This window comes from Cnephaeus nilssonii (assembly GCF_951640355.1).
Source record: "Cnephaeus nilssonii genome assembly, chromosome: 1".
Classification (NCBI taxonomy): Eukaryota; Metazoa; Chordata; class Mammalia; order Chiroptera; family Vespertilionidae; genus Cnephaeus; species Cnephaeus nilssonii.
Genome location: NC_137072.1, coordinates 117,965,148 through 117,980,973, shown reverse-complemented (window position 1 = coordinate 117,980,973; position 15,826 = coordinate 117,965,148). Strand labels below are relative to the sequence as shown.

At 56.7% G+C, this 15,826-nt stretch overlaps 1 protein-coding gene across 1 annotated transcript; it reads right to left on the bottom strand.

Annotated features, from left to right (window-relative positions):
• Positions 1-7,913: 7,913 nt before the first annotated feature.
• TMEM271 (transmembrane protein 271) lies at positions 7,914-9,396 on the bottom strand. The gene has a single exon (XM_079777208.1). The coding sequence runs from the start codon at positions 9,386-9,388 to the stop codon at positions 8,303-8,305; it is 1,086 nt and encodes a 361-aa protein (XP_079633334.1). The 5' UTR covers positions 9,389-9,396; the 3' UTR covers positions 7,914-8,302.
• Between the last annotated feature and the right edge of the window lie 6,430 nt (positions 9,397-15,826).

Sequence of the window (15,826 nt, the reverse complement as noted above, 5' to 3'; positions counted from 1 at the left end):
AAAATCAATAAAATATATTTAAAAAAAAAAAAACAGCAAGAGAAAAACAGTTACCTACAAAGGAGCACCCATACGATTGTCAGCTGATTTCTCAACAGAAACTATGCAGGCCAGACGGGAATGGCAAGAAATATTCAAAGTGATGAATAGCAAGAACCTACAACCAAGATTACTCTACCCAGCAAAGCTATCATTCAGAATTGAAGGTCAGATAAAGTGCTTCAGAGACAAGAAAAAGCTAAAGGAGTTCATCACCACCAAATCAGTATTATATGAAATGCTGAAAGGTATTCTTTAAGGAGAGGAAGAAGAAAAAGATAAAGATAAAAAGTATGAACAACAAATACATGTCTATAAACAAGTGAATCTAAAAATCAAGTGAATTAAAAATCTGATGAATAGAATAAACTGGTGAACATAATAGAATCAGGGGCATAGAAAGGGAGGGGATTGATAATTCTCGGGGGGAAAGGGGTGTGGGGGGTGCGGGAAGAGACTGGACAAAAATAGTACACCTATGGATGAGGACAGTGTGGGGGAGGTAAGGGCAGAGGGTGGGGTGGGAACCGGTTGGAGGGGAGCTAAGGGGGGAAAAGGAGGGAAAATTGTTATAATCTGAACAATAAAGATTCATTTAAAAAAAAAAAAGAACCAAGAGGAGGACTGCCATCCCCACGTCTAGCCCAAAGGATCGGTCGTGTGGGAAGTCTCAGCAAGAACGTGCGCCCCAGAACGCAGGCCGGGGGTCAGCAAGCCAGACACAGAGCCGTCACCGGCACCGATGACATCGGAAACAGTCAAGTTATTAGAACCGTGAAGAAATGTTTGGCATGTTGCTGGGCACCAGGTCACTATACCGGGTCAGCAATAGTCTTTAGACCAGCAACAGACACATAGAAAATGTAGTTTCTAAAAAGACAACATTTACAATGGCCACAAAAACGAAAGTGCATCTCGGGAAAAATCTAACAAAAGCCAAGCAAGATGTTTACAGAGAAAAGTATTAAACTTTATTGAAAAACATAAAAGAACACCTAAATAAGTGAAGAGAGAGATCTATCCAGAGATGGAAGGACTCATGTTTGTCAAGATGGCGTTCTACCCGAATTAACGAGAGAACGCCTACAGCCAGGCCAGTCTGCGTCCTGTGAGCTCTGCGCGGCTCGGGGCAGTCTTACCGGAAATGCACAGGGAACGTGCCCCGGACAGCACTTCGGTGAAGTGAGATGTGGGACATGTGGATCAACAGGAAGAACAGAACAAAGAAGAAAAATTGTGTAAATATAGAATATCATTATGTGAGATATGTTACAAACAGCTCAATACTAATAGATGTCATAAAGCACTGAAGTAATTGGGTTACCGTGATAAAAGAGAAGGGGTGCTAGAGAAATTAGCTATTCATACAATAAAGGAAAAATGATAAAGGAGAGGGATAGGTAAAGGGTAGATGATGGATGGTGGATGATGGATAGACGATGGATGTGTATAGATAGATATAGATAGATGAACACACACACATACATAAACAAAAGATAAAAAGTGAGATCACATTATAAACAAAGATAAATTCCCAGGTGGATAAAAGACCTAAATATGACAGCAGGACTGTAAGACTTTTACAAGAAAAGGAGACATAAAACATTGGGGTAGGGGGGATTTCTTAAGCAAGAAAAAAATAAGACAAGCACTAAAGGAAAAGATTAATAAATGTGATTTACGTTTTTACAAAATACCACAAACAGATTTTAAAACCCTGGGATAAGTTATTTGCAAACCTCAAAGGGGAGCCCAGAGCATGTGTCAGGGGCTCTGTAAGCAAACAACAAGCCATTGTTTTTTAAAGCCAGAGAACCAGGGTGCAGATGACACTGCTAACAGCACAAACCTCCCCAGTAACGGGAAGGCGGGTGCAAACAGTGAGGTCCCAACAGGAGACAAGTGAGGGGTGCTGAGGGAGGCGTCCCCTCAAATCCCCAAACAGCCCTCACTGGTTGGCTCAGTGGATAGAGGGTCGTGTTGGCTCACAGACTGAAGGGTCCCGGGTTCGATTCCGGTCAAGGGCCTGTACCGTGGTTGCAGGCTCAATCTCCAGTAGGGGGTGTACAGAAGGCAGCTGAGCGATGTTTCTTTCTCATTGAGGTTTATAACTCTCTATCCCTCTCCCTTCCTCTCTGTAAAAATCAATAAAAATATCTATACTAATAAAAGGTAATATGCTAATTGGACTGGGAGACCTTCCGGACAAGCCATGGTGGCAGGGCCAGGCAGAGGCGGTTAGGGGGAATCAGGCCAGGAGGGGAGGGCAGTTGGGGGTGATCAGGCGGGGGCAGTTGGGAGCGAGCAGGCCAGAAGGGGGGGAAGTTGGGGGTGAGCAGGCAGGTGGCGGGCAGGGGGGCGGGGGGAGTTTGGGGCAAGAAGGCCAGCAGGCAGAGTGATTACGGGCAATCAGTCAGGCAGGCAGGTGAGCGGTTAGGAGCCAGCGGTCCCGAATTGTGAGAGGGATGTCCGACTGCCGGTTTAGGCCCGATCCCATAGGCCTAAACCAGCAGTGGGACATCCCCTGAGGGGTCCCAGATTGAAGAGTGTGCAGGCCAGGCTGAAGGACACCCCCCCCCCCGTGCATGAATTTCGTGCACTGGGCCACTAGTATTTAAATAATAATAATAAATAAATAACCCCCCCCCCCAAACATAATGTTGGTGCAAAACAAGCACCTTGCACAAGACGAGGTGCAGATAGCACCATTGCGCGAACTGGGAAGCGTGCAGAGCGCCCGTGAGGCATGTGGCAGACACGCACGGGGTGATGGGGTCATAGACTCTCGCTGGGCCCAGCCGGTATGGCTCCATGGCAGTGCGTGGGCCCAAGGACTGAGGGGTTGAAGGTTCAATTCCCGTCAAGGGCACCTACCTCGATTGCAGGCTCGATCCCCAACCCCTGGTCGGGGCACATGTGGGAAGCAACTAGTCGATGTGTCTCTTTCCCATCAACGTTTCTCTCTGTTTTTCCACCTCCCTTCCACTCTCTGAAAATCAATGGAAAACGTCCTCGGGTAAGGATTAACAGCAACAGAAAAATCTCCGGGAAACAACCACAGCCACCCTGAGGCGGTAGCCCAAGCTGCTCCTATAACATTTTCTATATTTAAAACTAAGAGATCTGTTCTGTGCTTCTATGTCTTTGGGTCTATGGAGGGTGGGCAGGTGGGAAGACATCAACCAATGAACTTGTCCACGTATATGCATAACCCAGGAACACAGACACTAGGGTGGTAAAGGCCTGGGGTGGGGGGCAGAATGGGCTGGGAGATGTCAATGGGGGAAAAAGGGAACATATGTAATACTTTCAACAATAAAGATTTATTTAAATAAATAAAAACTAAGAGAGAAATGTGGACCAAACATGGGCAATAACATTTTAAACTGTTAACATTTAAAATGGCCCCGGCTGGTCTTGCTCAGTGGTTAGATCGTCGGCCTGTGGCCTGAAGGGTCTCAGGTTCGATTCTGGTTGGGGCACATGCCTGGGTTATGGGTTCGATCCCTGGCCCTGTTCCAGATGCATGCAGGAGTCAACCAATCGATGTGTCTCTCACATTGATGTTTCCCTCCTCTCTCTCACTCTCTCTCCTTTCTCTCTCTCTCCTCCTCCTCCCCACCCCCTCCCTTCCATTTTCTCTAAAAATCAATGAAAAATATCCTTGGGTGAGGATTAGCAGCAACAACAAAAAAGACCTCACAGGTGCACAGGCCAAACCCAGGCCTGGGTGACGGGGAGAAAGACAGGCACGCTGGGGCCGCTCCCGTGCCCTGAGCAGGCCCAGGTAGGGGCGCTCGGCAGAGCAGCCTCTGTTCACCCACTTACCTGCCCGGCCCTCCTGCCCCTGACACACCCAGGCCGGTCTGGCCACAGCACAGTCTGCAGGGCCAGGAGGAGAGCCACGTGGACATGGGTGGGGAGGCGGGCGTTGCTGTGGCGTGCGTGGTCCTGGAGTCGGATCTCAGACATCCTGCTGAGGATCAGGGCACCTAAAGTGGCAAACTCACGCTGTGAGCAGACCCCCACTAACCGCGGAGATTTTAAGAAAACTGTTGTAAACACAGCTCCCTGAGGGGCTGGCCCGCTGTCCTCGGCCAGCCGGGAGTCGCGAGGAGAATTCAGATTGGGGACAGGAGACATGCACACTATTTTCCTATGTTAACCTTCCTTCCCTTTTGTGGGTGTTTTGTTCCTGTCAATTACTGCGCTGAAAAGTAGCAAATTAAGCAAAGACATCAGATCATCTGGAAGGTGAACCAGCGGACATGAGCTTTTGTCTCTGTGGCAGAGTTGAAAATGGCCCACAGGCCCACCAAGTTTACACTCAGTCAATGCGCCAGAGCTCACTTTCCTACGGTCTGTCAGGTAGTAGTTTCTTTCCAGTCTTGGTGAAGAAACAGCACTTTGGGGCAATAATCACCTTGCGGGCACAGTCTGGTCCCGTGGGGAGCACGAGCCAAAGGTGGCCCCGGTGCTCGGCACCCACCACGCACAATGTCTATGCGACACAGACCCACCCAGGGGCCCCGGGACTCGGCCTGGCCCCCACCGCTGGCCCAGACCCTAGTGCAGCTCCAGTGCAGCTGGCTGGCCAGTCTGTGCAGGCATTGGGGTGCGTGCCCCACCTTCCTGTGGCCCAGTGTGGGCCAACCTGCGGCTCAGCACCCACTAGCCCCCCTCAGAGCCATGCTCCCTACATGCACATTCTGGTGTTTGTGCCCGGGGTGCAGTCCACAGCCAGGCCACTCCCCTCAGATTCCCCGGGATCCTGGGTACCCCAGGCAGTGCTGCTGGCCTGGCCTTAGACATGCCCAGGCGACAGTGCATGTGTGTATGTATACGTCTGTGCACATGAGTGCAATATGTGTGTGCTGTGCACACATGCATGTGTGTGCACTGTTTGATTTTACAGTTGCATGCACTCCCATGTGCATGTGTGCTCTTGTGTGCATATACACACATGGGGGCTCATGTGTATACCCACATGTGCTCCTGTATGCATGCATGTGCACTTGAGTGTATGTGCTGTATCTGTGTGCATATTGGAGTGTGCTGGGCCATGGCACTAAATAAAACATTTAATCGCCAGCAGCTCAATCTTCACCACAAACACCATCTGACGGCTTTTAACTTCGCGGGTTGTTTAATTGTGTTCCAGTCAAAACGCCAGTTGCGTGGCTCAGATTCCTGCAGCAGGGCCGAGCTGCTCCGATGAAGGAACATGTGGCAGCCCAAGGCCTGAGGCCCAGGCCCAGCTGTCCACCTGTCTGCAGAGAGCCTGGCTGGCATGGCGACCACATCACGTGTTATCTTAACTAAATTATTCTCTTAAAAGTAAACAACCTTTATGTTTAAAAAAGCAACTTATAGCCCTGGCCGGTTTGGCTCTGTGGATAGAGCGTCAGCCTGCGGACCAAAGGGTCTCGGGTTCGATTCCGGTCAAGGGCACATGCCTCGGTTGCAAGCTGCTCTCCGTGCAGGCCCTGGTTGGGGCGCGTGCAGGAGGCAACCAATCGATGTGTTTCTCTCACATCGATGTTCCTCTCTGTCTTTCCCTCTCTCTTCCACTCTCTCTAAAAATCAATGAAAAAGTATCCTTTGGTGAGTATTCACAAAAACAAAAACTAACAAAAACATAAGACAACCACCTATACACTCAGCATCACGCCATGTAAAAACTCTAAGATGTGTTTAATCTTGTTTCACTGTGACCCTAAATTCTTGGGGCGGCCTCCATGGGCCACGATAAGACCCACTCTGAGGAAGGCCCCAGAACCGCCTTGGTCTCCCAAAGAGTCAATTCCAAACAATGGGCACTTTCAGAAAGCAGGGAGTGTGGGCAGTGTGCAGGTGAGGGGTGCAGCCATGGGGCGTAGCCGTGGGAGTGTGGGGGACGTGGGCGTCGGGGCGTGGAGCCCACGCCAGGAAGCCGGTCCCGAGTACAGGAAGCTCAAAGCTTCCGGACCCCACTTGTTCCCTGAGGTTGGTCTTAGATCTTCAGCTTAGGGATATTTGGGGTTTCATTTCCTGTATAAACTTTAAAAAATAAAACCCCAGTGTCGCACATCATTGTCTTGAGTGGGGCTAAGAGTATTCGTGAAGTTAGAAACATTTGCATCTTTAAAAATGTCACCTGGGTTTTTGTTGCCTTGAAATTCACTTCTATGTGACCCAGACGCTCCCTGCTGCCTGGCCAGACGCCCACACAGGAGGGCGCTGCGGGTCCTGGGCCAGGGCTGCCTCTGTTCCATCTCCAGAAAGTCTGAAACTTCGGGGAGGCCCCTGGTTTTGACGTATAAGGCATCCAACAGGTACACGGCACCCGTCGTGTAGAAGGAAGCACCTCAGAGAACAAGGGTCTGAGGTCTGATGTCCTCTGTCACATCAACCGGACCACCTCCACTCTGCAGCTCTGAGCGGTCCCCGCAGGCGTGGCACGTGGGTGCCGGGAGTGGAGCGCAGGCGCAGCCCGGCTCCGGAAGTGGGGACTGCGGGCAGGGCCTGATTGGTTGGACTTAGGCAGATAGAGAAGTGTTTTTAAAGTCACTTCTGCTGCCACATATCACATTTGCTGCCTTAGGTTGTTGGCCAGGGGCTGCTGGTGTGGGGACGGAGAGGGGCCAGGCAGTAGTGCTCGGGCCATGCCCTCAACCTGGCTGCATCCAGAGGGCTCATCTGGACACGCGTCTGAGGAGGCCTGTGGGTGAGAACCCAGTCCCCGGACGTGATGACTCTTTCTCAGGCGGCATCCATGTTTCCGAGAGGACTTTGGCTCGTTGCCTCTTTGATCGGATGAGTTTTACAGCCTGAGGTCAGGCTGATGGGCCCATCCCACCGGATGGTGACGGGCCTCCACACCTCCCTAACAGCATCTGCTGCAGCTGGGCAGCCCGGCCGGGCCGGGACCAGGCCGGGAGCCTTGGTGGCCAGAGTCCAGGGGATCTAGGGCTTAGGGCGGGGCACCGGGGAGCTGAGGAGAGGTCTCACCCTACAGCCTGCACTGGGAAGCACCTCCATCCCCAAACCTGGCTACTTTTTCACAATGAAGTGGACCCCAAACGTAAGTACGGGACACACTGCTTTCACTTTTCTCTGGCAGAGGTGACCTTCACACTGGGGTGTCCCCACCTCATTTTGCAGGAGGTCAAACCCTTCGGTAAGAGTGGGGCTCTTCTCTGAGCAACTTCAGAGTCAGCGCACACCTGCCTGACACCTCAGCTCTGGCCCGACTCACCTTTTCCCTGAGACCTGAGCCCGCCTGGCTCCCAGCCAGCCCACCAGGCCGGGGGACACTCACCACACCACATGTGGAATGCGTTTCACACTGTGTGTGTAAATAGACATCCTAATGATTTAAACCTGTGACCTTCACATCACAGCGGAGGGGTGTATTTTAAATGAAATGGTATAATGTTCAAATGACCAAATTCATCAACAGGAAAATAACCTTTGCCAGAAAAGCTAGGCCTGTGGATTTCCAAAATAGGATTGGAAATTCATATGCATTAACCAAAAATAAGCTCAGCTCTGCAGCAGAAACCTCATCACCAGTTTCCAAAAAGAGAAATGTTTGGGGCCTGGTGCGCACGGAACGCTCGCTTCAGAAAGAGGCTGGGTTAGTCCACCCGCAAGCAGAGTGCGCTGCGGGAATTTACTTCCGTCCCGTAAACGCAGCCATTCCCCGCCCCCCAAACGGATCTGTGCGACGACATCTTCTAACTCCAACGACACAGCACTTAATTTAATAAAGGGACTGGCCAATTTTAAATTGCAATAAATTTACCAAACATTGTCACCATTTCTGGAGCTTTACAGTAAGAAAGTTTTGACAAAAGCAGGCACATCCGTGTACAAAGTGTTGCCGGCGGTGCGTCCCCGTCTTTCGTTCCAGAAGGTCCTTGTGTCCTCGCCGCCGAGGAGCGGTGTCTTCCTCGCCGCCAGCTCGCACCGGGACCTGGGAGCCTCGCCTCGCCCCGGGGAAGGGACTTGCCAGAGAGAAGGGCGGTGGGGGCGAGCTGACCCCAAACATTTATTGTAAACTTTAAAATGGAATCCGGACACGAACAGACACGGAAAAGAAGAGAAACCTCCCAGACACAGACACGGCGACACCCGAGGCCAGTCTCGCGGCGAGGGGCGGGGGCGGGGCACTCGGTGGGAGGCGACACCACAGCCGGCCTGGTTCGGCCCCGCCGGCCCCGCGCCCCTCGCGGCGGCGATGGGTGGGGAGGCGGCCCGCGAGTCCGTCGGGGGTCGGGGCTCAGCAGGCGCGACTCGGCTCCCAGGGACGCGCCGTCTCGCGGGGCGGCCGGCAGCAGTAGGGGTAGGAGGCGTCGAGGTCAGGGTCCGAGGGCGCGTACCCCGGCAGCTCCACGGACGGGTGCCCGCCGCAGCACACCTCCACCCCCGCCTCGTCCGACGCGCGGACGACTCCCAAGTTGATGTAGGAGACGGCGTGGTGCGCCGCGAAGCCCGCGCAGTCCCCGGGGGCGACGAAGTCCGACTCCTCCGGGGCCAGGATGGAAGCCTCGCTCGGGCGAGGCTGCAGCCGCCGGCCCCGCCGGCCCCGCCGCACCCAGGAAGCGGGCGGCTGCGCACGGAGCCCCGAGCCGCCGCGGGGCCGCGCCAGGGCCCGGCCTCCCCGCCGCCCGCGCCGCCCGCGCCGGGCCCGCGCCGCCCGGTAGGTCTTGGCCAGCAGCAGGCTGAGCAGGCCCAGCAGGCACTCGAGCGCGTTGAAGACGGTGGAGAGCACCAGGCCGCGCTGGTAGTCCTTCAGCTGCCGGCACTTGGCGGGCGTGGCGCGGGCGCGCGGCGCGCCGGGGGCCGGGCCGGGGGCGGGGGCCGCGGGGCCGGGGGCCGGGGCGGGCGCACGCGGGGGCAGGCAGTAGTGGGAGTACTTGCGCTCCACGAGGGACACGGCGTCGCCGTCGATCACGGCGCCCGCGAAGGCGCTCAGGACCCCGAGCATGAAGACGAGGGCGCCGAGCAGGAGCAGGTTCTGGCTGTTCCCCGGCCCCTCGGGCTCGGCGGCGGCCCCCGGCGCGCCCGGCGCGGTCTCCGGAGCGCCTGCCGGGGCGGCGGGGACCCCGAGCCCCTGGCCCGGCCCCGCGAGAGGCGCGGCCCGCGGCCCGCAGCAGAGCAGGGCGGCGCCGAGCAGCGAGAGGCCGGCGGCCAGCAGCAGCCCCGAGTAGAAGGCGCCGGCGGCCGCCCCGAGGCGGAACGGCTCCCCGCGGAGCTCCGAGCCCAGCGAGAAGCACTTGAGGCCGACGGCGGCGGCGCTGAGCGCGCAGGCGAGCAGGAGGCAGGCGGAGAGCGCGGCGCAGGCCCCGCGGACGCTCCACTTCATCCTCCGCGCCCGAGCCGGCCCGCACCCCGCGCGCCCGCCGCCGCCCGCCGCCGCCCCCGCCGCCTGCGCCTCCTCCCGGCGCCGCGCGGCCGGACCGCCGGCCTCCCCCTCATCCTCCCGCGTCCTCCCGGGCCCGCACCGCCGCCGCCGCCGGAGCCCGCATCCTCTGCCTCCCGTCGCCGCCGCGGCCCCGCGCCGGGAACCGGGGCGGCGCGGAGACCCGCAGGGAGCGCGCCCCCACCCCAGCCCGCGGCGCCCCGCCCAGGGCGCTGCGCTCCCCGCACCCGGCCCGCGGCCTCGCGCCTGGCCCAGGCGCCGCCCTCCCGCGCCCCCGGCCCCCGCCGCCCCGAGGACGCCCCTCGGCCAGCTCCCGGAGGAGAGGGGCCCCCACGCGTCTCCCCCACCTTCCTCCGAGTCTGGGCGCCCTCGGCCGCTTAGGCAAGGCCACCCTCCAACCCCGGCCTCTCTACGGAGGGCCCCCAGGCCCCACCCCCCAGCACCTCCCACCTCCCACCTCCCGAGCTGCTGCGTCTGCGCTCCCCAGGCGGCGAGTCCCGCCGCTCTCCACGGCCACCGGCGTGCAGCGCCGCGACCCGAGGAAGCCGGCAGGGGCGGCGGCACGGGGAAGGGGGGCCGGGGCTGGGGGGCCTGAGTGCAGAAGGGGAGGGGCCGGGCTGGGGGAGAGAAGGGGCGGGAGAGGGGTCCCGGGGGAGGGGGCCGGGTGCCAGGGGGTTAAGCGGAGTCTGGATGCGGGGGGGGGGGGGGGGGTTGGCTGGAGTGCGAGGGGGTGTGACGGGGGTGTGAGTGGAGGTGAGGCCTCAGGCAGAACCTCGGTGAGCCCTTCTCCCGGGTCAGGCCGGAGCCCCGGACGCGGGTGGCGGTGAGTTAATTCCTTAGGAGGCCGTTCCCGGCCGGAGCGGGGCTGGGGTGGGAATGCCCGCCGGTGAGAGGAGGCGGGGCGGGCGAGGTGGTCCCCGGGCCCTCAGGGCACCCCAGGCTCTTCCTGAAATCGGTCTGGGACGCGGCGTCTCCACGGCTCCCGAGGCACCTCGGGCGGCAGCGGGGCCTGCGCGGTCCCCGCGCGGCAGTCGGAGGCCGGGAGCCATGACTCACCCGCGGGCTAAGCGCAGTGCAAACAGCTTTGCGCCGATCCGGGGAGGCGGGCGGGCGAGGGGCGTGTGCGGGGGCGCCCTGAGCACACACCTCCGTCCTGCCTCCCACGTGCCGGGCTGCCGTGGGGACCCGCTCCGTGCGGAGCGTCCTCGGTGCCGGTGAGCGGAGGCCCACCTCCCACCGACACCGTCCGCCGCGTGGACCGCCGCGGGCAGGAGCCGGCTTCGCCGTATTTTCGGCGGGGACTGCGGCCTTGGAGCGCCCGCCGCCCGCCCGCCCGCCCGCGGGGGTGACTTCCCGGGACAGTGGAACCCTGAGCCGCCTTCGCACAGAAGGTGGAGGTTTGAAGGCCGGTGTGTAAGTCGTGCGCCCATGCGCGTGAGCGGAGCCACCGGGAGCTGAGTCCCGGAGACCGTGTTGGTTTCCAGGGCGACAAGGTTCGCAGCCAGCCCCGCGGAGCAGGACGGAGCAGCCTGTCCACGCTGAGCTGCGGATCCATTCGCTTCGGGGCTCGGTGAACCGCGGGCGGAGCGAGGCCCACACTGGGCGGGGCAGCAGCATTTCTCCGGATCTGGCCTCTCTCTGCCAGCGCCCGGCACCCACCCTTCCCGGGACACTTGTACCCCGACCACCTCCCTGGCCCTCCGCTCACGGCCTCGCGCCGCCCGGGCGCCGGTTGTCTGCAGGGCGCTCCCTCTGCCCCACCCGCACCCGCGCCCGCGCCTGCCTTTCGCGTGTGAGATCTCGGCCTGAGCTCCCGGGAGTAACTAGCTACGCACTCCAGTCGGGTGCCTGAGTCCTGACCAATGGGTGCTTTGCGTGGCTTGCTTTTCTTTTCTTTTTTTTTTCTTTTTTAAGTACACTCTTTTTTGAAAATATATTTTTATTGATTTCAGAGAAAAAGGGAGACAGAGAGAGATAGAAACATCAATGATGAGAGAGAATCATTGATCAGCTGCCTCCTGCACTCCTCCTACTGGGGAGCGAGTGTGCCCTGACGGGAATCACACTGTGACCTCTTGCTTCATGGGTCCGAGCTCAATCCCTGAGCCACGCCAGCTGGGCAAGACTTTGTTATTGTTGTATCTGCTGTGTTTCCTTTTCAGCCTGTTCCCGTGTGAGTCACGCTCACAGTGTCCATGTTAAGCCAACCTTGCCCTCCTGAGGTCAGTCCCACTTGGTCATGGTCAGGCCAGCAGCCTCTGCTGCCTCTTACCAGGAAGAGGACAAATACTTCTCCCGCAGGAACGCAGAGCAGGGTCAAGCGTTACCCACACTGAGGAGTGACAGACAGCCCATCCGCCGGATCTGCTCCCCCAAAGCCAGGAGGCCCCCAGCAGCTGATTCGTGGCCATTAGCCGTCGTGCACCCCTCCAGTGCTGGCCGCCCCCCTGCCCAGCACAGACACCCGGGGCTGGCCAGGTGCGTGGGGGCACACGCTGACGCGGGATGAGGGTGCCCATTGAGCTGGAAGAGGGAAAGACATTCCCACACAGTGATGAGCCCAGCACGGCGTCCTCCGAGTGAAGGAAGGCTCAGCCCAAGGCCCGTTCCCGCTCCGATAAGTAGGGGCATCGTCCCAATTATGCCCCAATTAATTGATAATCTGTATAGACTTAGTGGGGCAAACGCAGGTGACCAGGAGTCAGTAATAACGGCCTATCCCCTGGTGCTTCAATGTCTAGACAGCTGAGCCGAACCGGAACACAGGACACACAAGACAGAATCAGTATGCAACCACACAGGTTTATTTACCTATTCCTAGTGGGTCCTGGGCTCCAGCAAAGGCCACCCGGAGATGCACACGGAAGGACAGACGACAAAAACAGAGACAGGCAGGCGGCCGCAGTTGGTTCAGGCTCACACAGCAGAGCAATCAGGGGCTTGTCTCTCGGAGCGACGTGGAGTCCTCCTCTTATCGGGCAGGAGACCTCAACTGAAGACGGTCCCAGGCTTATATAGACGGCGGTAAACAAGTTGTGTCCTTATCAGTGTGGGCCAGAGGTGTGCCTTATGCTAGGAGCAGGGCGTTTACACTTTAAGGGCTCAGGGCTTTTACATCAAGATAGTGGGGTGTTCATTAATTTTGGGAGTTACAGAGTATTGGGGTTCCCACCAGCAAACATTTCACACAATAGTTATTTCATACATTAGAGGGGTTTCCTTATGACCATAACGTTATTATAACGGGCGGGAAGACTGAGTAGGGGCGGGAAGGCGGGTGCAGTCCTCATGTCCTGCCCTCTCCACAGGGGACTCGGTGCGCTGTTCTCCCCTGAGGACCTCGGTGTCTGTGTTAGTGAGAGGTATCGCTTGCAGCATGCTCTGCTTGTACTGTTGCCATCTCCTTTCAGAGTCTGGGGTGCTAACTTCGCAAAATGAGTGGGGAAGGGCTCCCTCGTTTTTTAAAATATAAATATTTTTATTGATTTCAGAGAGGAAGGGCGAGGGGGAGAGAGGCTCTTAGGTCCGCACTCACCCGCTGAGCCGTGCCACGCGGCCAGTCTCTCCCTCGTGTTTTCTGTGAGCACCTGTGGAGCTGGTGTTGTTTCTTCCTTGAGTATTTGGCAGAGTTCAGCTGTGAAGCCGTCTGGGGTTGAAGTTTTCTTTATGGGATGATTTTAACACTTAATTTTAAAAACATGTATAGGGATATATATTTTTTCTGGAAGGAGCATTAGTATCTTTTGAGGAATTTCTCCATCACAATTTTTACATTTGTTGGCCTAGCGTTGTCTACATTATTCCTCTATAAGCTGCTACTGTTATTGTATGAAAAATATACCTCAGTAAAACGGAAAGAATAAAATGTTTTAAATATTTTTACTCTTTTATGTCTCAGGTCTTTAGTGAAAGTTCCTCTTTCATTTTTGATATTGGTAATTTGTGTGGTGTCTTTTTAATTTTTGTTTTAATCCTCACTGGAGGATATTCCTTCCATTGATTTTTAGAGAGAGTGGGAGGGAGGGAGGAGGAGGAGAGGGAAGCATCGATGTGTGAGAGACACATAGATTGGTTGCTTGCACCCCTCCTGAGGTTGGGGCATCTGCACCCACCGTCCGTGCCCTTGGCGGGAATCAAACCTATGACCCTTTGGTCCACCGGCCACTGCTCTAACCACTGAGGAAACTGGCCAGGGCTGTGTGATGCGCTTTTTAAAAACCAATTTGGCTGCAGGTTAATATTTTTGATCATTAAAAATAGTGTTTAGTTTGATCATTTTCTTCATTTTTTGTTTTCTATTTCATTGACTTCCACTCTTCTTTATTATTCCCTTTTCCTCTGCTTACTTTGGCTTTAGTTTGCTCTTTTTCTAGTTCTGGTTTGAGACATTTCTTTTTTTATTTTTTATTTTTTTTTTAAAGAGACATTTCTTTTTATGTAATCATTTAATGCTATAAACATTGCTTAGTGGCTTAAAATAACAATGAGCAAATTAAATCCCTTAGTTTGAACTTGAATTCATCAAAGGAAAATTCACTTTTTATACTCCCCTGCCACAGCCTGCACAGCAGGTTCCGGGTGACCTGTGGGAGGGCCGACATACACTGAGACACTGTAGAAGAAAAACGAATTTTAAAGGCATGGGGGCCAGGTGGGACCTCTTTTGAGAAGAGGAATACCCGAGTCTGGGTCCTGCCTGCTTTTACTCAGTTTTGTCACACATTTGCCCTTTAGCAATGCACGCAGGCAGAGCAGATAGGATCAAAGGTCAGTAAAGTTCAGTAAACAATGTAAAGATGATCGGGTCAGGAAACCACCTCGAGCCATCGCAATCACAGCAGTAGCAATCGTGTGCTGGCCACAGCCCTGCTGACCGCCCAAGGTTGATGGCCTTCCAAGTTCCTGCTTGCACTTCCATGCCAATGCTGTTACACACTGGTCTCTGGCACTCCCCAACTTTCTAAGGTGTGATGGGATGGCAGATACTGGAAGGGTTAGTCCAACTTGAAGACAGGATCTGGGAGGACAGATGGTGGATGGATGGATGGATGAGTGTATGGGGGGATGGATGGGTGGGTGGGTGTTGGGTGGATGGATGGTGGGTGAATGGATGGATGATGGATAGATGGGTAGGTGGGTGGGGGATGGTGAATGGATGCATGGATAAGGGGATGGAAGGATGGATAGGTGGGTGGGGGTGGTGAATGGATGGTGGATAGATAGCTAAATATGATGGATAGATAAAATAAGATGCAAGAGGGACCATGCACGGACCAATGGTGATGATGCCTCACAAACTGGAGTACAGGATTAACTCAGCCCTCTTGCTAACACCCACCATGCTATTCCTCACTCCGGTTTCCTGGTGGCACAGCAGCTGTGGTCTGTTCTCTCTGTTCAGGCCCCCACCTGGGGGGTGGCCCTCGGAGAAGTGACGCTTTCAGGGAAGAGGGGTCAAGGCTAAGGGTGGACCCACCCCAGGGCTGCTGAGAGTGACACTCCCTCCCGTCCTCCATGAGCCAGAGCCACAGAGGTCAACTGTGGGGTGCCGAGGGAGCAGAGTCCAACGGCTGGCAGGACCGGAGGGCGGGCCTCGGGGCGGGGTGAGTGGCAGATTTGGGAAGTGCCCCGAAGACCCAATTCTCCAGGCCCAGAGCAGGGCCTCTGGAGCCAATGCCCCGGGAGCACCCTGAAGCTGATTGGGGCTGACGACCAGTGAGGCGACGGCAGCCCTGGCCCAGATCCAAGAGCTGCAGGCCCGCCACCATCCCGTCAGAACCCACTATTTTCAGGAGACGTGGGGACCTGGGAGCAGATCCCGAGAGGAACGGCCGCGTGGCTCAGGGGAGGCAGGAGCCTCAAGCCCCTCCCCCCACACCCGGCCAGCTGGGCCCGGTGGTGTCACAGCTGCAGGGCCCAGAGCCCCGAGATCCCTGGGACATGCTCAAGTGGAGAACACCCGTCCAAGCACACGAGGCGCCCCAGCCGGCGTGCACACTGTGCACACTCCCACACGAGTGTGCGCGCGCACACACACACACACAGTTTCACCTGCTGAGTGCAGTAACAGCCAGACTCACACACAAGCCCCGCATCCGGTGGAGAGTGTGCTAGCGACACAGACACGGCTCCGTGCGGAGGAGACCCAGCGACGTGGAGTCCGTGACCAGAGGCCCAGAACCCTTCCCCTGAGACGGTCTGCTGCCGCCTCGGCAGACAGGCGGCTTCCTCACTGCCGCCCCCGGTGAACCCAACGCCAGGGGCCGCCGGGCTCCCTGAGATGTGCACACTGGTTCCCAGGGACAGAGCTTCTACCCCAGCCTCCAACAGTCCATGGTGCACATGCACACACACGGGCACATGCATGCACATGTATGCACA